The sequence below is a fragment of the Coregonus lavaretus genome (assembly GCF_964263955.1).
Source record: "Coregonus lavaretus genome assembly, contig: HAP1_SCAFFOLD_48, whole genome shotgun sequence".
Taxonomy (NCBI): domain Eukaryota; kingdom Metazoa; phylum Chordata; class Actinopteri; order Salmoniformes; family Salmonidae; genus Coregonus; species Coregonus lavaretus.
Window position 1 is genome coordinate 2,213,963 of NW_028163311.1, and position 21,391 is coordinate 2,235,353.

A 21,391-nucleotide genomic window follows, 5' to 3' on the forward strand; every position below is an offset into this window, starting at 1 on the left:
GCATCGTGTTATGACCTGCATTATCTGAATTAGGCCCACAGAATTATACCTACGGAGGAGCGGCTTCTATGGAGGAACTTTGAATGTCTGAACTTCAGAGTTGGTTTAACGTTGGACCAGAGCAGATGTTAGCTAGCTAGCTAACAACCTTGTTAGTGCAGTGCAGTGCAGCACTAGAATTAAAAACAGGTCTTACCTTTATGTCGTTAATAAATCCAATGTGAAACGTGGTGACTATAGAATCCTTAACTAGCATTGAAAAAGTTATTCCATTCTTCTCAAATTAAACATATCTCCCTAATTTCTGAATCATGCTTGTAACGTTGTCAGTAGGATACAGTAACCTATGCTTCAGAGGAGAGGAGCAGGTAGTTTCCAAATGCACACCCACTGGCAAAGGTTTCCATTCCAGCTGGAAGGCAGAAACTGGAATATGTTCCTAGAGTGAGCTTTCCCAGCTAACAAAATTACGTTCCAGGACGTGACAAGTTATTTTAGTCCCTACATAAGTCATGATAACGTTATTGTGAAACGTTGCTTCTACGTAGCTGTGGTGTCCGCTTATGTCCCAAGTCTTTTCAGGACGTATAAATGTGGGGAATTTTAAACCGTTAAATATGTGTATTTTTAAGTCAACCTCATAATGTTGCTAAACGTCAGAAAGTACGTTGAGAGACCCATAAAATGCAGTTTCTGGGAACGTAACTTTCGTACGTAACAGTGTGATGGGGACAAGGACATTCCGGCTGCTCAAACCCTCCCCTAACCCGGACAATTGTGCATCACCTCATGGGTCTCCCGGTCGTGGCTGGCTGCGACACAGACAGGTATCAAACCAGCATCTGTAGCAACGCAGCTGCGATGCAGTGTCTTAGACCACTGCGCCACTCGGGAGGACACTTAAGACACGTCATTTAATCTACCCTGAACATATAAACAGTGTCCTGTCGGTAGGTGTCCACTGACGAAATATGCAAAATGCCTGAAAATAAGTTCTTTTTTTACATATATGTTTATAAACTGTATCACAATAGGTTCGTGAACAAAATCACAGCAAAAAGCTCACAAAATAACAAGTCAGTAAAAACATGAACACTGCACTCCAATCAAGAACTGTAAAACTGCTTAAAGCTAAAAGTGAATAACTATGTTATGTTTATTCAGGTGCTGCTGCTCCATCCTCATCCACAGTCTCTTCCTCGACCCGCTCCTGGAAGTCAAAATAACACAAACTGGTCATTATTTTCCTTAAACAAATGATCAAAATGCCGGTTTAACGTCGACTCCCTACTAAATTCCTTTTTTACTAGCACAATCATTTAGCTATATTGACCGACTGGATTAAAGTGAAGTAAAAAGGCCATTATCCTCTATGGCCTCCATAACTTGGTTCAGAGCAGTCCTGAACTCTGTACGGATCATCTCCAGTTTCACCATTATCCTCTATGGCCTCCATAACTTGGTTCAGAGCAGTCCTGAACTCTGTACGGATCATCTCCAGTTTCATCATTATATTATTATTAGTTTTGCTGCAAGTAGTGTGACAATACAAGCCATGAGTACCAGGCAGGACATGGATCAAGTCCATGTGAAATACCTCAATCAAAATATCCACCCTTCATATATATTAGTAGTATTGATAACCATGCATCTGCTGACAGCCAAACAATTTGGAATTGATGTTGACAATACAAGAGAAGCAACATGTTGTAACATATAGGCACATATAACTTGTGTGTGAAACATTGTATTGTATTCTTATGATTGGTAGGGGGTTATTATGTCTGAGTGAATGGGCTGCTTCTACTTTAACATCATGCTGTGTGACTTGTCTTTCTGTCGCCCTATGCGTTTTACATAAAGTCTCCTACATGGAGTGTCTGCTTCTCAGTCGGCTTTTCTGTCTGCTTATCGGTCAGGCCGTCTGCTTCTCTGTCTGCTTTTCTGTCAGGCCGTCTGCTTCTCTGTCAGCTTATCTGTCAGGCCCAGTGGCGGCTCCTGAAAAAATTCTCAGGAGGGGCAATTTTTCTGATGATTTAGGTGACCTACACACATTTAAAAAAAGATATGTCCAGCAACAACATGAAGACAGGGGCAGCATATAAGTCAATACCAGAAGCATTTATTGACTGATCTGGGGAGATGGATTCCAGTTTCTGTGACAGATTATAAATAATCTCTGATGCCTTTGTTATATTAGCTTTTGGTTGAATGTACTGTCGTAGTAAATATATAATGTTATAGCTTGGTCTGACTAAAATCTTGTGCATGACCCATTTTGTGTTGGGCGTTTGTTTTCAATCAATGCTGTTCCTATCCTATAACAATGGACAAAAGAGTCCTATCTTGTCAGCCTTGTCAGCAGGTGGCCAAGGACAACACCCACGCCATAGGTCTCTCAGTTCTTCCAACTCACGAGTTCTTGCTCTGAGGACACACACACACACACACACACACACACACACATCATCACTGATAACACACACACACACATCATCACTGTTAAACACACACACACACACACACACACACAAATCCCCTCTCTTTAGGCTGAACATTTGAAGACAGAGAACCCGACTCAGAGCCAATGCAACAGTGGAGGGGACCTCGCCCAACTCATCAGGACCAATCAGAAGATCAGAACTACTAGATTCAACCTACATCATTTATTGTATAAAATGTCTGCACACAATGTTTTCGGGGCTCTCTTCAGATAGCTCCCTAAGAGTTTGACGAACGAGTCCGTGCACGCGATTCCAGATATCTTTACCTCTGAATAAACTGCCTTTATTATACCATATCCACCCTGTCCAAAGTCTCTACTTGGTCTCAGTTCTCCAGTAAACTTGTGATTATCAACAGTACACAACGGTAACAAACAATTGGGGGAACTCACGGGGCAGATAGTAAGGTCGCAGTGACACAGAAAGCAGTTCAATGTCGGGGGTACAGAGTCGCTCTCTTACCAGGATCGATTTTCCCTGTGACTGTCAGATCGCGGTCCGCTCTGACCAGGGTGAAGCCGGCCGGCTCCACTTCTCTGTCAGGGACTCTGTCATCCAGCCAAGTCTCCCAGCAGTATTGGATTCCGCTGCCAGCAGCGTTTTCATTATTTAGTCCGTTCGTAGCGGGTATGTACACGATCAACAAGATCAGTCCAAAACCCACCACTGGAAATCCATGGTTGGCAGAATGTTTGTAAACTAAGTGTACAAATTAAAAACATAAAATAACGCCACTAAGTGTACAAATTAAAAACATAAGATAACGCCACACTGCAGGTCGCAACAGAGACGCTGCTAGCCGCTATTTTCTTAGTTACGTTCATGGTTATGTCACGTATGACGAAAGCGCGTAAGTGCAAGCCCTCAGACACCCATAGAGATTGTATTGAAAGCTTTGAAATTTGAAAAAAATAGATTTTACATGGGAGTCTATGACAGACTTCTGGGCGATTTTCAACCTGACTGAAATCGCCCCAAAAACGGGCGGGGCCATTTGAAGCACGACTTTAGCCTGATTTGACATTTAGTGGCAGTCGGATCAGATTAGAACACTGATAACTACTGTTGCCGTGATATAATTGATTAGAAAAAAAATCCCTTCCTTTTCCCGTTTGGCAGTGCGTCGCCGATATCGCCCTATTGAACAGGCCGCCCCTGGTCAGGCCGTCTGCTTCTCTGTCGGCTTATCTGAACTACAGAGTTGGTTTAACGTTGGAACAGAGCTAATGTTAGCTAGCTAGCTAACAACCTTGTTTGTAAAGTGCAGTGCAGCACTATAATTAAAAAGAGGTCGTACCTTTTTGTCGTTAATAAATCCAATGTGAAACGTGGTGACTATAGTATCCTTAACTAGCATTGAAAAGGTTCATCCATTCTTCTCAAATTAAACATATCTCCCTAATTTCTGAATCATGCTTGTAATGGTGTCAGTAGGATACAGTAACCTATGCTTCAGAGGGGAGGAGCAGGTAGTTTCCACACGCACACCCACTGGCAAAGGTTTCCATTCCAGCTGGCAGGCAGAAACTGGAATACGTTTCTACAGTGAGCTTTGTTGCGATTTTTGTGGGACTGGAGAAAAATACCGGGAAAGGAAAATAAGGTTATTACCTGGATTACATGCTTTTAAAATAACTGTGCTGTTCCTAAAAAGTATAGAACACTTTTTCCGGTTCTTTCCCTGAACCGGTTCCAATCCTAGAGAAATTATGTGGATGAAGGTCATGCTTAGGCTGATAAACTATAAAGGGAAATAAATTGCTACAGTTTACACTTTTTTTTTTGTAATTTAATGAAATGTTGTAATCTGATCTCGGAATGCACGGACCGTTAGTAGTGGGGGAACAGGAAGTTCCGGGCAGGCGGGCACCATTCTTCACAATAAAAAAAGCGTCTGAACTGTGCAGTCAAGAAGATAACCTTTGTGTCCGTTTCTATTTATTACTACAGGTATGTAATAGCACGTTTAAACTTTCTAATGTTGAAAGAACATGTCATACCATGCTAGTTAACACATCCGTGAAGGTATTATCACGTTTGTTAAAGGTTTGATGTGTTATTTTTGTGTCAAACCGATTGAGTGAAAGAACGTGATAAAAACTATTTTACAAGTCACATAGCTAGAGATGTTGGGTTTGTCTAAGTGAATGTACATTATTTTCTCATGTTAGTTTAATAAATAATCAATTTATTTGAGATTTTGAGTTCGTTTTGCATGTTATTGGTTTTGTGTAAAATTCCCAAGCTGGTAAAATGGCGGCTACTCTCGGTCAGTGTCAACGGACTTCAGTGAGGACAGTGCGGGTGCATCAGATAGAGACAATTTCACGGTCGGACTACTGTTTTGAAGCTGAATGTAATGATTATCAGTTTTCTACATGTGTACTAATATTCAGACACATTCTGTTGTTTCTGTCTTTATCAATAAATGTTACTATGGTGTGAACAGGAAATACAATTGGTTTTTGATTGAAGTAATACAGTGAAGACAAGGTTATTCAGGAAATTAGCACATAGTGCTGTCTAAAACAAACTGTAACCTTGTACTAAATGGCTTTTGAGTCATTTATGCATTGATCTACTATAGGTCAGGTATTAGCTCAAAAGTATTGTGGAGCTCCTGCACCTTAATATAAGGGTGATTCTTTAACTATGGTACTTTTCTTGTCCCTGGATGAAATAATAAAAACTAAAAAACATTTCTTCTTTTTTGTTTTTGTCATACTTACTCCACCCTAAGGGGAACTTATAAAAAATGTATCATGGCTCAATCATTCTTTTTATTATATAATATGAGGCCTTTTATGCATGGTTTTTACTGTTTTCCCTCTGTCCCTAAGCCAGACTTTGTATCTTCAACCTCGCTTAATTCTAAATTAAATATTTAAATAATGTAGATTTCAAGTACAAATGATAAAATACCATTTATTTCAATTCTACATATTATATATTGTGATACATATTCACATTTTCCTATATTTTTCATAAATAGAACCCTTGTCCCTTGGGGTCACTGTCATTTCCACCACACTGTACAAAATAGAATCCTGGGATCAGTGTTTTAGGTTTGTATATTTAGTAACCATAGCAACAGAAACTCCACAGTGGAACACATGGCTGGATGAAATGGTGTCCTCTACAGGGGGTAATGAAAAGAAGAAAAATCAAGGTAAATATGAGTAAAAGTGAGAGTATGTTTATTGGTCGTCATTTCCAAACAGCTCATATTTCACATGGACGTAAAAATAACTGGATACATTTAATTTAATAATGTGTAATTTGTGTATATTTAATGCTAACTCTAAAACTAATATTAGCAGGCTAACATATCATGAGATTTTAGAGGGAAAGTGGGGAAATGTCATTTCCACCACAGTCATTTCCACCACGATGTTCATTGTGGTGGTAAAGACAGGTTGTGGTGGAAATGACATTGTTCGTGCTAAACAGCAAATTATTTGGGCTATAATACTGATACTAAATTCAAAAACAGTTTCAACAATATTACAATATTGTTGGTAAATAAGAGAACAATAGATAAGTAGGTTTGACATGATGTCTTGGCTCTTTCTTTAAGATGGCAAGCAATACCACAGCACAAAGGTCAAGATCATACAGAGAAAGAATAAAATCAGATCCACTTAAATATGCAGAGTCCCTCAAGAAGGACAGAGAAAGATACCTGAAGAAAAAGCAACAAGGTGTTGTTAAATCTGTGACAGAAATGCCGAAAAGAGAACAACGAAAAATGAGAAGACAGTGGCGAATTTCTCAACGAAACAGACGTAGGAAATGGAAAATGGTCTCAGCAGTGAATAGTTTCATGGCACATACAACACCACCATCATCACCAGACAACATGAGTGTTAATGCAGAAGACATCCCTGAAACACCTCAGCTGTGTGAGCCTACACCAGAGAGAACTCCACAGAGGAAAAGAGGGAGAAAAAAGGTTGCGAAAGCAAAGGTGTACAGAGATCTTAATGACATTAAACAAAAGCTTGAGGATGCCCTCAGAAAAGTTGAAAAATACAAAAAAATAAGTAATCGACTGAAGAACCTGGGGATCCTAGAGTCACCTAAAATGAAAACAAAGCAACAGATGCAGCAAGAAAGCAAACAATTAAAGAAGACACTCCTATTCCATAACACCATTATGTCAGAAATAAGAAAGAAGTATCAGAATGTTGACAATCGTAAAGCTCGGCAACTGATCTCCAAACTTGTGGCTGGCAAGATCTTAAAAAAATACCGCCTGGTCACCATGGCCAAGAAGGAGTTTGGATTCTCTACAAAACTAATCAGGACAAACATGACAAGGGCCGACAAACTCAAATACACCCGCAAAACACAACGAAACAGAGTCAGCCAAGAAGTGAAGGAAAATATAAAAGTTTTTAGAACGCGACGATAACAGTAGGGCCACTACAAAAAAGTGCTTCCCTACCTCAAACAACAAAACACAGCTGCAACCACCCTGCATGTCATAAGTGATGGCCCAACCACTCAGTATAGGTCAAAAAAGAACTTTTTTTTCCTGAGCAAAGTACCATATGAGCTAGGATTCAAAAAGGTGACCTGGAATTTTCTGGAGGCCGGACATGGGAAGGGCCCAGCTGATGGAATTGGTGCGGCTGTTAAGCGCCAAGCAGACTCGCTTGTGGCCAAGGGCATTGACCTTCCAACTGGAAAAGTATTGTATGAACAACTGCTTAACCAGCCATCAACTGTCAAGTTAATGTACATCACTGAGGGGGAAATTGAAGAGATGGATAGTCTCCTTCCTGATGACCTGCTGACCATCAAAGGAACCATGCAGATACATCAGGTATCACACATGTCACTTTTGTTATGAGAGTTTAACATTTTTCAATTTATATCTCCACAGTATTCAAATGCACTTTGTTCTTTTAGATTGTCTCTACAAGACCGGAGGAGATTTCTTGGCGAGTTCTCAGCTGCTTTTGTGCAGATCCCCATCCTTGCCAGTGTTTTGGTCTCAAAAAAGTCAACATACTGGGAGCACAGAACATGGAGACTGCATTGGGATCACCAAGTTCAAGCACACTTACCAGCACATCTCAACCCATCATAGACCTGCATGAGGGACTGATTGGAAGTTGGTGTGTGGTACGGTATGATGGGTATCCTTACCCTGGCATTATACAGGATGTGGACCCTGAGGGTTGTGCTCTGGTGAGAACCATGAGTCATATTGGCAAAAACAAGTTATTCTGGCCTATGAGAGACTATGTTATTTGGTACCGGCCAGAAGATGTGATCAGGCTGGTCCCAGAGCCTCAACCAGTAACAAAGAGGCATGTGATGGTGGAGCCAACAGTTTGGAAAGAAATATGCTCTGTTCTTGACCATGAAACATAACTGAACCTCTGGCCCATATGCAAGTTTGACAGATACAGTATTTAGCAAATACAATGTCTATTTAGTCAGATTCAACTTGTTATTCCACATGATTACGTTTGACAGTACATGGATTTACGATATAACACACATGACAGTAATGTTTAAGTACAGAGTGTTTGCTCTGGTTCAGCATAGGCATATAAGTTTTCAATTTCAAAATATATTGCCTATTTTATCTGTTATTCAACTGGTTATATTAAGGTTATGTTAAGGTAATGATGACATAAAGGGTTTGCTCTAGTTTGTACTAGTTTGCTCTAGTTCAGCATGTAGAAAACAGCGAAGACATCGTCGGCACCAACGATGTTAGGATGAAACAGTCAGAGGTCACCAAGTGCAACATAGCTTCAGCGTGTAAATCAGCTAGAAAGATGTGTCGGCATCGAGTAATTGTCTCTGGCCCCCTCCCAGTTAGGGGAAGTGACGAGCTCTACAGCAGAGTCTCAGCACTTAATCGCTGGTTGAAAACTGTTTTCTGCCCCTCCCAAAAGATAACATTTGTGGATAATTGGCCCTCTTTCTGGGACTCACCCACAAACAGGATCAAGCCTGACCTGCTGAGGAGTGACGGACTCCATCCTAGCTGGAGGGGTGCTCTCCTCTTATCTACCAACATAGATAGGGCTCTAACTCCTTTAGCCCCACAGTGAAATAGGGTGCAGGCCAGGCAGCAGGCTGTTAGCCAACCTGCCAGCTTAGTGGAGTCTGCCAATAGTATAGTCAGTGTAGTCAGCTCAGCCATACCCATTGAGACTGTGTCTGTGCCTCGACCTAGGTTGGGCAAAACTAAACATGGTGGTGTCCACCCTAGCAATCTTATTAGGATAAAGACCTCCTCCATTCCTGCCATTATTGAAAGAGATCGTGATACCTCACATCTCAAAATAGGGTTACTTAATGTTAGATCCCTCACTTCAAAGGCAGTCATAGTCAATGAACTAATCACTGATCATAATCTTGATGTGATTGGCCTGACTGAAACATGGCTTAAGCCTGATGAATTTGCTGTGTTAAATGAGGCCTCACCTCCTGGTTACACTAGTGACCATATTCCCCGTGCATCCCGCAAAGGCGGAGGTGTTGCTAACATTTACGATAGCAAATTTCAATTTACAAAAAAAAAAATGACGTTTTCATCTTTCGAGCTTCTAGTCATGAAATCTATGCAGCCTACTCAATCACTTTTTATAGCTACTGTTTACAGGCCTCCTGGGCCATATACAGCGTTCCTCTCTGAGTTTCCTGAATTCCTATCAGACCTTGTAGTCATAGCAGATCATATTCTAATTTTTGGTGATTTTAATATTCACATGGAGAAGTCCACAGACCCACTCCAAAAGTCCTTCGGAGCCATTATCGACTCAGTGGGTTTTGTCCAACATGTCTCTGGACCTACTCACTGCCACAGTCATACTCTGGACCTAGTTTTGTCCCATGGAATAAATGTTGTAGATCTTAATGTTTTTCCACAAAATCCTGGACTATCGGACCACCATTTTATTACGTTTGCAATCGCAACAAATAATCTGCTCAGACCCCAACCAAGGAGCATCAAAAGTCGTGCTATAAATTCTCAGACAACACAAAAATTCATTGATGCCCTTCCAGACCCCTTCTGCCTACCCAAGGACGTCAGAGGACAAAAATCAGTTAACCACTTAACTGAGGAACTAAATTTAACCTTGCACAATACCCTAGATGCAGTTGCACCCCTAAAAACGAAAAACATTTGTCATAAGAAACTAGCTCCCTGGTATACAGAAAATACCCGAGCTTTGAAGCAAGCTTCCAGGAAATTGGAACGGAAATGGCGCCACACCAAACTGGAAGTCTTCCGACTAGCTTGGAAAGACAGTACCGTGCAGTACCGAAGAGCCCTCACTGCTGCTCGATCATCCTACTTTTCCAAATTAATCGAGGAAAATAAGAACAATCCAAAATTTCTTTTTGATACTGTTGCAAAGCTAACTAAAAAGCAGCATTCCCCAAGAGAGGATGGTTTTCACTTCAGCAGTGATAAATTCATGAACTTCTTTGAGGAAAAGATCATGACCATTAGAAAGCAAATTACGGACTCCTCTTTGAATCTGCGTATTCCTCCAGGGCTTAGCTGTCCTGGATCTGCACAGCTCTGCGAGGGCCTGGGATCGGGAGAGACACTTAAGTGTTTTAGTACTATATCTCTTGACACAATGATGAAAATAATCATGGCCTCTAAACCTTCAAGCTGCATACTGGATCCTATTCCTACTAAACTGCTGAAGGAGCTGCTTCCTGTGCTTGGCCCTCCTATGTTGAACATAATAAACAGCTCTCTATCCACCGGATGTGTACCAAACTCACTAAAAGTGGCAGTGATAAAGCCTCTCTTGAAAAAGCCAAACCTTGACCCGGAAAATATAAAAAACTATCGGCCAATATCGAATCTTCCATTCCTCTCAAAAATTTTAGAAAAAGCTGTTGCGCAGCAACTCACTGCCTTTCTGAAGACAAACAATGTATACGAAATGCTTCAGTCTGGTTTTAGACCCCATCATAGCACTGAGACTGCACTTGTGAAGGTGGTAAATGACCTTTTAATGGCGTCAGACCGAGGCTCTGCATCTGTCCTCGTGCTACTAGACCTTAGTGCTGCCTTTGACACCATCGATCACCACATTCTTTTGGAGAGACTGGAAACCCAAATTGGTCTACACGGACAAGTTCTGGCCTGGTTTAGATCCTACCTGTCGGAAAGATATCAGTTTGTCTCTGTGAATGGTCTGTCCTCCGACAAATCAACTGTACATTTCGGTGTTCCTCAAGGTTCCGTTTTAGGACCACTATTGTTTTCACTATATATTTTACCTCTTGGGGATGTTATTCGAAAACATAATGTTAACTTTCACTGCTATGCGGATGACACACAGCTGTACATTTCAATGAAGCATGGTGAAGCCCCAAAATTGCCCTCGCTAGAAGCCTGTGTTTCAGACATAAGGAAGTGGATGGCTGAAAACTTTTTACTTTTAAACTCGGACAAAACAGAGATGCTTGTTCTAGGTCCCAAGAAACAAAGAGATCTTCTGTTAAATCTGACAATTCATCTTGATGGTTGTAAAGTCGTCTCAAATAAAACTGTGAAGGACCTAGGCGTTACTCTTGACCCTGATCTCTCTTTTGACGAACATATCAAGACTGTTTCAAGGACAGCTTTTTTCCATCTACGTAACATTGCAAAAATCAGAAATTTTCTGTCCAAAAATGATGCAGAAAAATTAATCCATGCATTTGTTACTTCTAGATTAGACTACTGCAATGCTCTATTTTCCGGCTACCCGGATAAAGCACTAAATAAACTTCAGTTAGTGCTAAATACGGCTGCTAGAATCCTGACTAGAACCAAGAAATTTGATCATATTACTCCAGTGCTAGCTTCCCTACACTGGCTTCCTGTTAAGGCAAGGGCTGATTTCAAGGTTTTACTGTTAACCTATAAAGCGTTACATGGGCTTGCTCCTACCTATCTTTCCGAGTTGGTCCTGCCGTACATACCAATACGTACGCTACGGTCACAAGACGCAGGCCTCCTAATTGTCCCTAGAATTTCTAAGCAAACAGCGGGAGGCAGGGCTTTCTCCTATAGATCTCCATTTTTATGGAACAGTCTGCCTACCCATGTGAGAGACGCAGACTCGGTCTCAACCTTTAAGTCTTTACTGAAGACTTATCTCTTCAGTAGGTCATATGATTGAGTGTAGTCTGGCCCAGGAGTGTGAAGGTGAACGGAAAGGCTGGAGCAACGAACAGCCCTTGCTGTCTCTGCCAGGCCGGTTCCCCTCTCCACTGGGGTTCTCTGCCTCTAACCCTGTTGCAGGGGCTGAGTCACTGGCCTGCTGGTGCTCTTTCATGCCGTCCCTGGGAGGGGTACGTCAATTGAGTGGGTTGAGTTACTGACGTGATCTTCCTGTCTGGGTTGGCGACCCCCCCCCCCTTGGTTTGTGCTGTGGTGGAGACCTCTGTGGGCTATACTCGGCCTTGTCTCAGGATTGTAAGTTGGTGGTTGGGGATATCCCTCTAGTGGTGCGGGGGCTGTGCTTTGGCGGAGTGGGTGGGGTTATATCCTTCCTGTTTGGCCCTGTCCGGGGGTTTCTTCGGATGGGGCCACAGTGTCTCCGGACCGCTCCTGTCTCAGCCTCCAGTATTTATGCTGCAGTAGTTTATGTGTCGGGGGGCTGGGGTTAGTTGGTTATACCTGGAGTACTTCTCCTGTCTTATCCAGTGTCCTGTGTGAATTTAAGTATGCTCTCTCTAATTCTCTCGTTCTCTCTTTCTCTCTGAGAACCTGAGCCCTAGGACCATACGTCAGGACTACCGGGCATGATGACACCCTGCTGCCCCCAGTCCGCCTGGCCTTGCTGCTATTCCAGTTTCAACTGTTCTGCCTGCGGCTACGAAACCCCTACCTGTCCCAGACCTGCTGTTTTCAACTCTAAATGATCGGCTATGAAAAGCCAACTGAGAGACCTGAGCCCTAGGACCATACGTCGGGACTACCGGCCGTGGTGACTCCTTGCTATCCCCAGTCCGCCTGGCCTTGCTGCTATTCCAGTTTAAACTGTTCTGCCTGCGGTTATGGAACCCCTACCTGTCCCAGACCTGCTGTTTTAAACTCTAATGATCGGCTATGAAAAGCCAACTGAGATTTATTCCTGATTATTATTTGACCATGCTTGTCACTTATGAACATTTTTGAACATCTTGGCATGGTTCTGTTATAATCTCCACCCGGCACAGCCAGAAGAGGACTGGCCACCCCTCATAGCCTGGTTCCTCTCTAGGTTTCTTCCTAGGTTTTGCCTTTCTAGGGAGTTTTTCCTAGCCACCGTGCTTCTACACCTGCATTACTAGCTGTTTGGGGTTTTAGGCTGGGTTTCTGTACAGCACTTCGAGATATTAGCTGATGTAAGAAGGGCTATATAAAATAAAATTGATTGATTGATTGATGAAATGATTTGCTGATTTTTAACACAAATTCATGTTTTTTCATTTTTTGGATTGTTTTTAATTTAAAAATATTGGTGATATGTTTTTGTTCACAAATGCTGTTGCTTATTGATTTGCTCTGGTTCACCACATAGAGCAGTAGAAAAATTGTTTTTAATTGGAAGTTGCCTATCTGTCATTTCCGCCACACACTGTCTCTTCCGCCACGCCATGTCATTTCCACCACAACACATATTTTAAAGTAAAACATATAAAAAACATACAATCAAACCAACTATATTCAGTGGTGTTGATAATTGTGCAGTTAGGGCTAAGATTTGTGTATACACTTTGAGAAATATATGATTTTGATCTATGATAAGAAAACGAAATGTTCCATTGACCTAGTTTTAGGTGTTTTTTTTGTGTAAACATTGTAAAATCTTTACAGTTACATTTCTGAAAAAAATAATAAATTACAAATTTGAACAGATATGTGTGTTGCCTTACCTCCATAACTTACTACATTTGCACACACTGTATATAGATTTTCTATTTTGTTATTGACTGTACGTTTTTTTTACCCCATATGTAACTCTGTGTTGTTGTTGTTTTTATCGCACTGCTTTGCTTTATCTTGGCCAGGTCGCAGTTGTAAATGAGAACTTGTTCTCAACTGGCTTACCTGGTTAAATAAAGGTTAAATAAAAAAAATTAAAAAAAAGTAGTGATGACCTCATACAGTGTGGTAGTGGTGACCTCATACAGTGCGGTAGTGATGACCTCATACATTGTGGTAGTGATGACCTCATACAGTGCGGTAGTGATGACCTCACACAGTGTGGTAGTGATGACCTCATACAGTGCGGTAGTGATGACCTCATACATTGTGGTAGTGATGACCTCATACAGCGCGGTAGTGATGACCTCATACAGCGCGGTAGTGATGACCTCATACAGCGCGGTAGTGATGACCTCATACACCGCGGTAGTGATGACCTCATACAGTGCGGTAGTGATGACCTCATACAGTGCGGTAGTGATGACCTCATACAGTGCGGTAGTGATGACCTCATACAGCGCGGTAGTGATGACCTCATACAGCGCGGTAGTGATGACCTCATACACCGCGGTAGTGATGACCTCATACAGTGTGGTAGTGATGACCTCATACAGCGTGGTAGTGATGACCTCATACATTGTGGTAGTGATGACATCATACAGTGCGGTAGTGATGACCTCACACAGTGTGGTAGTGGTGACCTCATACAGTGCGGTAGTGATGACCTCACACAGTGTGGTAGTGGTGACCTCATACATTGTGGTAGTGATGACCTCATACATTGTGGTAGTGATGACCTCATACAGTGTGGTAGTGATGACCTCATACTGTGTGGTAGTGGTGACCTCATACAGTGCGGTAGTGATGACCTCATACAGTGCGGTAGTGATGACCTCACACAGTGCGGTAGTGAATACCTCATACAGTGCGGTAGTGATGACCTCATACAGTGTAGTAGTGATGACCTCATACAGTGTGGTAGTGATGACCTCATACAGTGCAGTAGTGGTGACCTCATACAGCGCGGTAGTGATGACCTCATACAGTGCGGTAGTGATGACCTCATACAGCGCGGTAGTGATGACCTCATACAGTGTGGTAGTGGTGACCTCATACAGCGCGGTAGTGATGACCTCATACAGCGCGGTAGTGATGACCTCATACAGCGTGGTAGTGATGACCTCATACAGCGTGGTAGTGATGACCTCATACAGTGTGGTAGTGGTGACCTCATACAGCGTGGTAGTGATGACCTCATACAGCGTGGTAGTGATGACCTCATACAGCGTGGTAGTGATGACCTCATACAGTGTGGTAGTGATGACCTCATACAGTGCAGTAGTGGTGACCTCATACAGCGCGGTAGTGATGACCTCATACAGTGCGGTAGTGATGACCTCATACAGCGCGGTAGTGATGACCTCATACAGTGTGGTAGTGGTGACCTCATACAGCGCGGTAGTGATGACCTCATACAGCGCGGTAGTGATGACCTCATACAGCGTGGTAGTGATGACCTCATACAGCGTGGTAGTGGTGACCTCATACAGCGTGGTAGTGATGACCTCATACAGTGTGGTAGTGATGACCTCATACAGTGTGGTAGTGATGACCTCATACAGCGTGGTAGTGATGACCTCATACAGCGTGGTAGTGATGACCTCATACAGCGTGGTAGTGATACAGTGACAGTGGGAAGAGACTAACATTGTGATAGCCTGCCCTATAAATATATACTGAACAAAAATATAAACACAACATGCAACAATTACAACTATTTTTACTGAGTTACAGTTCATATAATTAAATCGGTCAATTGAAATAAATTCATTAGGCCCTAATCTATGTATTTCACATGACTTGGGAGGGCATAGGCCCACCCACTAGGGAGCCAGGCCCAGCTAATCAGAATGAGTTTTTACCCACAAAAGAGCTTTATTACAGACAGAAATACTCCTCAGTGTCATCAGCTGTCCGGGTGGCTGGTCTCAGACGATCCCGCAGGTGAAGAAGCTGGATGTGGAGGTCCTGGGCTGGCGTGGTTACACGTGGTCTGTGGAGGTCCTGGGCTGGCGTGGTTACACGTGGTCTGTGGAGGTCCTGGGCTGGCGTGGTTACACGTGGTCTGTGGAGGTCCTGGGCTGGCGTGGTTACACGTGGTCTGTGGAGGTCCTGGGCTGGCGTGGTGACACGTGGTCTGGGGAGGTCCTGGGCTGGCGTGGTTACACGTGGTATGCGGTTGTTAGGCCGGTTGCCAAATTCTCTAAAATGACGTTGGAGGCGGCTTATGGTAGAGAAATGAACGTTCAATTATCTGGCAACAGCTCTGGTGGACATTCCTGCAGTCAGCATGCCAATTGCACGCTCCCTCAAAACTTGAGACATCTGTGGCATTGTGTTGTGTGACAAAACGAAACATTTTATAATAAATAATAATATGCTATTTAGCAGACGCTTTTATCCAAAGCAACTTACAGTCATGCGTGCATACGTTCTTTTTTTTTGGTGTATGGGTGGTCCCGGGGATCGAACCCACTACCTTGGCGTCACAAGCGCCGTGCTCAACCAGCTGAGCTACAGAGGACCTAGAGTGGCCTTTTTATTGTCCCCAGCACAAGGTGCACCTGTGTAATGATCATGCTATTTAATCAGCTTCTTGATATGCCACACCTGTCAGGTGGATGGATTATCTTGGCAAAGGAAAGACATGTGTGCGTATGGAACATTTCTGGGATGGTTTATTTCAGCTGATGAAACATGGGACCAACACGTTACACGTTGCGTTTCTATCTTAGTTCAGTATAAATCAATAGGTTCATTTGATTGTAAAGAAAAGGAGAGCGTCAATAGATTTAGAGTGTTTCCTAGAGCTTTGAATGTTCTGAACACTGCAACAGAACAAGACAGTCATCATGTTTTGTTTCACAATGTTTTAAAAGACGATTTCAACATTCAGAACTGAGGAGGAAGGAACCGTTTTAGTCACTGGGGCCCTAAAGTAAAAGAAACACACACACACACACACACACACACACACACACACACACACACACACACACACACACACACACACACACACACACACACACACACACACACACGGGTCTTCACTAGCTGCAGGGTCTTCACCAGCTGGCACATCCACAAAGTCAGAAAATCTGATTTTAAACCTACTCCTAACCTTAACCCTAACCTTAACCACACTGCTAACCGTATACCTAACCCTAACCCTAACCCTAACCTTAACCCTAACCTTAACCACACTGCTAACCTTAACCCTAACCTCAACCACACTGCTAACCGTATACCTAACCCTAACCCTAACCCTAACCCTAACCTTAACCCTAACCTTAACCACACTGCTAACCGTATACCTAACCCTAACCCTAACCCTAACCCTATCACTGACATATCTGGTGCAGGTTGGCGTTTTTTGGGATGACTCATGGACTGGAGGCAGCTCAGCTCTAACCCTAACCCTAACCCTAACCCTAACCCTAACCACATATCCCTGACATATCTGGTGCAGGTTGGCGTTTTTTGGGATGACTCATGGACTGGAGGCAGCTCAGCTCTAACCCTAACCCTAACCCTAACCCTAACCCTATCACTGACATATCTGGTGCAGGTTGGCGTTTTTTGGGATGACTCATGGACTGGAGGCAGCTCAGCTCTAACCCTAACCCTAACCCTAACCCTAACCCTAACCCTAACCCTATCCCTATCCCTGACATATCTGGTGCAGGTTGGCGTTTTTTGGGATGACTCATGGACTGGAGGCAGCTCAGCTCTAACCCTAACCCTAACCCTAACCCTAACCCTAACCCTAACCCTATCCCTGACATATCTGGTGCAGGTTGGCGTTTTTTGGGATGACTCATGGACTGGAGGCAGCTCAGCTCTGCAGGGTCTTCACCAGCTGGCACAGCTCAGCTCTGCAGGGTCTTCACCAGCTGGCACAGCTCAGCTCTGCAGGGTCTTCACTAGCTGGCACAGCCACAAAGTCAGAAAATCTGATTTAAACCTACTCCTAACCTTAACCCTAACCTTAACCACACTGCTAACCGTATACCTAACCCTAACCCTAACCCTAACCTTAACCCTAACCTTAACCACACTGCTAACCGTATACCTAACCCTAACCCTAACCTTAACCCTAACCTCAATTAAGATCTTTTTTTTTTTTTGTCATGCATTTTTTATTTACACTGAGTGGACAAAACATTAAGAACACCTGCTCTTTCCATGACATAGACTGACCAGGTGAATCCAGGTGAGAGCTACGATCCCTTATTGATGTCACTTGTTAAATCCACTTCAATCAGTGTAGATGAAGGGGAGGAGACAGGTTAAAGAAGGATTTTTAAGCCTTGAGACAATTGAGTATGGAGGACTAAAAGTGCCACAATTAAATAAATAAATACACCATTAAATAATTACTTAAATGTGTCATTAATTAATTAAAATTAGAATTAAATACATAAATGTGTAATTAAATGTATCATTAATTAATTCAAATACCGATTCATTTTATGTAAAATACATATATAATTATTTCACTATTTACATTTACATTTCATGATCCTGCATTGCAGTGATTCATGAATTACTTAAAACTGTCAAACTGACCCATCAAAGTCAGTGGGCGGGGCTAACGCGAATCTAGTCTGATCCATTGCTTTGGTCTGAAGTAGAGTAGGCCAACCTGGATAGAGACAATGGAGGATCTCCGTGAACTTTCCAGGGAGTTGGTTAGAGACATTTTAAACTTAGCAGAGGATGTAGAAGCAGGACCTGCTGACCCAGAGCATGTAGCTAGTAAAGCAGAGGAACTTATTGAAGGTGAATAGCGCCACCCAGTGTATTGGAATGTGTTCAGTAGCTCTGCATCAATCCATTATCCGGAATTGATTTGTCTTGGCTTGATGCAGAGGGTAACCAATCAGGCGTTAGGTTCCGCCTACCAACTTTTGATGGGTCAGTTTGACAGTTTTAAGTAATTCATGAATCACTGCAATGCAGGATCATGAAATGTAAATGTAAATAGTGAAATAATTATATATGTATTTTACATAAAATGAATCGGTATTTGAATTAATTAATGATACATTTAATTACACATTTATGTATTTAATTCTAATTTTAATTAATTAATGACACATTTAAGTAATTATTTAATGGTGTATTTATTTATTTAATTGTGGCACTTTTAGTCCTCCATAATTGAGACATGGATTGTGCATGTATGAAATTCAGAGGGTGAATGGGCAAGACAAAAGATTTCAAATCAAATCAAATCAAATTTTATTTGCCACATGCGCCGAATACAACAGGTGCAGACATTACAGTGAAATGCTTACTTACAGCCCTTAACCAACAGTGCATTTATTTTTAACAAAAAAAGTAAAAATAAAACAACAACAAAAAAAAGTGTTGAGAAAAAAAAGAGCAGAAGTAAAATAAAATAACAGTAGGGAGGCTATATATACAGGGGGGTACTTTGAATGGGCCTTTGAACGGGGTATGCTCAACAGTTTCCCGTGTGTATCATTTAATGTGTCATTCCAGCGAACTTGACACAACTGTGGGAAGCATTGGAGTCAAAATGGGCCAGCATCCCTGTGGAACGCTTAACACAATGTAGAGTCCGTGCCCCGATGAATTTAAGCTTTTCTGAGGGCAAAAAGGGGGTGCAACTCAATATTAGGAAGGTGTTCTTAATGTTTTGTACACTCAGTGCATATAGCCAATTTTGACTTTGCAGCTGGCCCATCTAGTGGAAATCGCTCAGCTCCGCCTCCAGGACAAGATTCATCCCAATAAACGTCAACTTGCATATCAGGTGGTAAATCCTCCACACTGATCCTTCCTATAGAAGTATCATACTGTATCTGATGGTAAATCCTCCACACTGATCCTTCCTATAGAAGTATCATACTGTATCTGGTGGTAAATCCTCCACATTGATCCTTCCTATAGAAGTATCATACTGTATCTGATGGTAAATCCTCCACACTGATCCTTCCTATAGAAGTATCATACTGTATCTGATGGTAAATCCTCCACCCTGATCCTTCCTGTTGATAGACGTCAGAAATGATAGCATCAGCAGGCTGTGTAATGATCCTCCACATAGTGTTGCGTTCATAGAGGAAAGAGGAACCACACACCACAGCCTCTAGCTACCTTCTCAAGAGATTGCATCAATAAAGGCTGAGCCACGCCTTCCTCTCTCCGATCTCACTCTCTCCGGATCTCAGAAGCACAGGGCGACCGACAGACGCAGAGGCAGGTGAGTCAAACCTTCACTAGCTTTCATAATGATCTATCAAAAATAACTACATGTTATCACAAAAAAATGTAAATAGCACATCTATTTCTGAAATGGAAATCTTTCTATATAGTCTTTGTAAAAGGCCATGGCTCTCGGCGGAAGGTCAGTCAAACTGATAAGTTATCAGGACACACAGTCACAGTAACTTGCCAGAAGTTGCGCTGGAGGTAGACCCGGAGGCATGCAAGTGAAGGTGTGTTGCAAGTCCAGGGGGGGGCGAGGGTGTGTCAGAGGAGGTGAGGGTGTGTTGTAATTGAGACATTCCTTAGGAAGGCAGCGAGGCACGTCAGATAAGCATGGACAGGCCCAGAGAGAGAGAGACAGAGAGAGAGCGAGAGAGAGAGAGAGAGAGAGAGAGAGAGAGAGAGAGAGAGAGAGAGAGAGAGAGAGAGAGAGAGAGAGATCAAGTTCAACGTCTAGTTATGATTTACATTTGGTTGAGTTGTCAACTAACTGTGAATTCAACAACAAATGTCACCTTGTGTGTGTGTGTAGGACAATATTGTCTGATGTGTGTGGACAGGTCCAGAGAGAGAGAGAGTGTAGGGGTGAAACTAGGTGTGATGGAGAACAGTATTGAACTCAGGTTTTGGTGAGGTTGCACTTTTTGGTGATGGCTTCAGGGTGGGATGGGTCCTCATTCCTTTCACCCAACACATCCCTGACTCACTCACTCCTCCACAACACTCTAGCCAGAGCATAAATGTAGCAGAAAGCATGTGATTTTTACTGATACAACACAGGTTTCTCAGACCCAGATTAAAGCCTATTCCTGAACGAAACCCCCATTTTCAATGGCAATTCTCCAGAAGAGGCTTAACCTGTGTTTGGGGAAACCGTCCCTCTGAGTAATATTTATGAAACGTATTGTGTATTCTATGTAATGATGCAGTTTTACGTTATTACGTAATGACTTCATCACGCAAAGACATCACAACGTTTTGAGCAACTTTTAGCAACAAATCGACCTGCCTCTAGCAACTTCCCCTGAAAATGAGTCGGCAACACTGGTAGGGCCGTCCCAAGATCCCGAAATGCACGGACCGTTGCACCGTTGTAGTGGGGAAACAGGAAGTTCCGGCAGGCGCGCCCATCCCACGTTCTTCACAATAAAGAAAGCGCCAGAACTGTGCAGTCAAGAAGATAACCTTTGTGTCCGTTTCTATTTATTACTACAGGTATGTAATAGCACGATTAAACTTTCTAATGTCGAAAGAACATGTCATACCATGCTAGTTAACACATCCGTTAATGTATTATCACATTTGGTAAAGGTTTGATGTGTTATTTTTGTGTCAAACCGAGTAAGTGAAAGAACGTGATAAAAACTATTTTACAAGTCACATAGCTAGATATTTTGGGTTTGTCTGAGTGAATGTACATAATTGAATCATGTTAGTTTAATAAATAATCAATTTATTTGAGATTTCTGAGTTCGTTTAGCATATTATTGCTTTTGTGTAAAATTCCCAAGCTGGTAAAATGGCGGCTACTCTCGGTCAGCGTCAACAGACTTCAGTGAGGACACTGCGGGTGCATCAGATAGAGACAATTTCATGGTCGCACTACTGTTTTGAAGCTGAATGTAATGATTATCCGTTT

The 21,391-nt window shown here is 42.4% G+C and overlaps 1 protein-coding gene across 2 annotated transcripts in view; it reads right to left on the minus strand.

Annotated features, from left to right (window-relative positions):
• Positions 1-1,126: 1,126 nt before the first annotated feature.
• The window catches only part of LOC311118273 (metalloreductase STEAP3-like), a 237,812-nt gene continuing 217,547 nt past the window's right edge, over positions 1,127-21,391 (minus strand). Inside the window, exon 3 of one of the 2 annotated variants that reach the window (XM_084193103.1) lies at positions 1,127-1,210. In XM_084193103.1, the coding sequence (XP_084049229.1) occupies positions 1,157-1,210 (54 nt within the window). In that variant the 3' untranslated portion in view covers positions 1,127-1,156. The remainder of the gene's footprint in view (positions 1,211-21,391) is intronic. The other variant, XM_084193105.1, reaches the window with a different exon arrangement.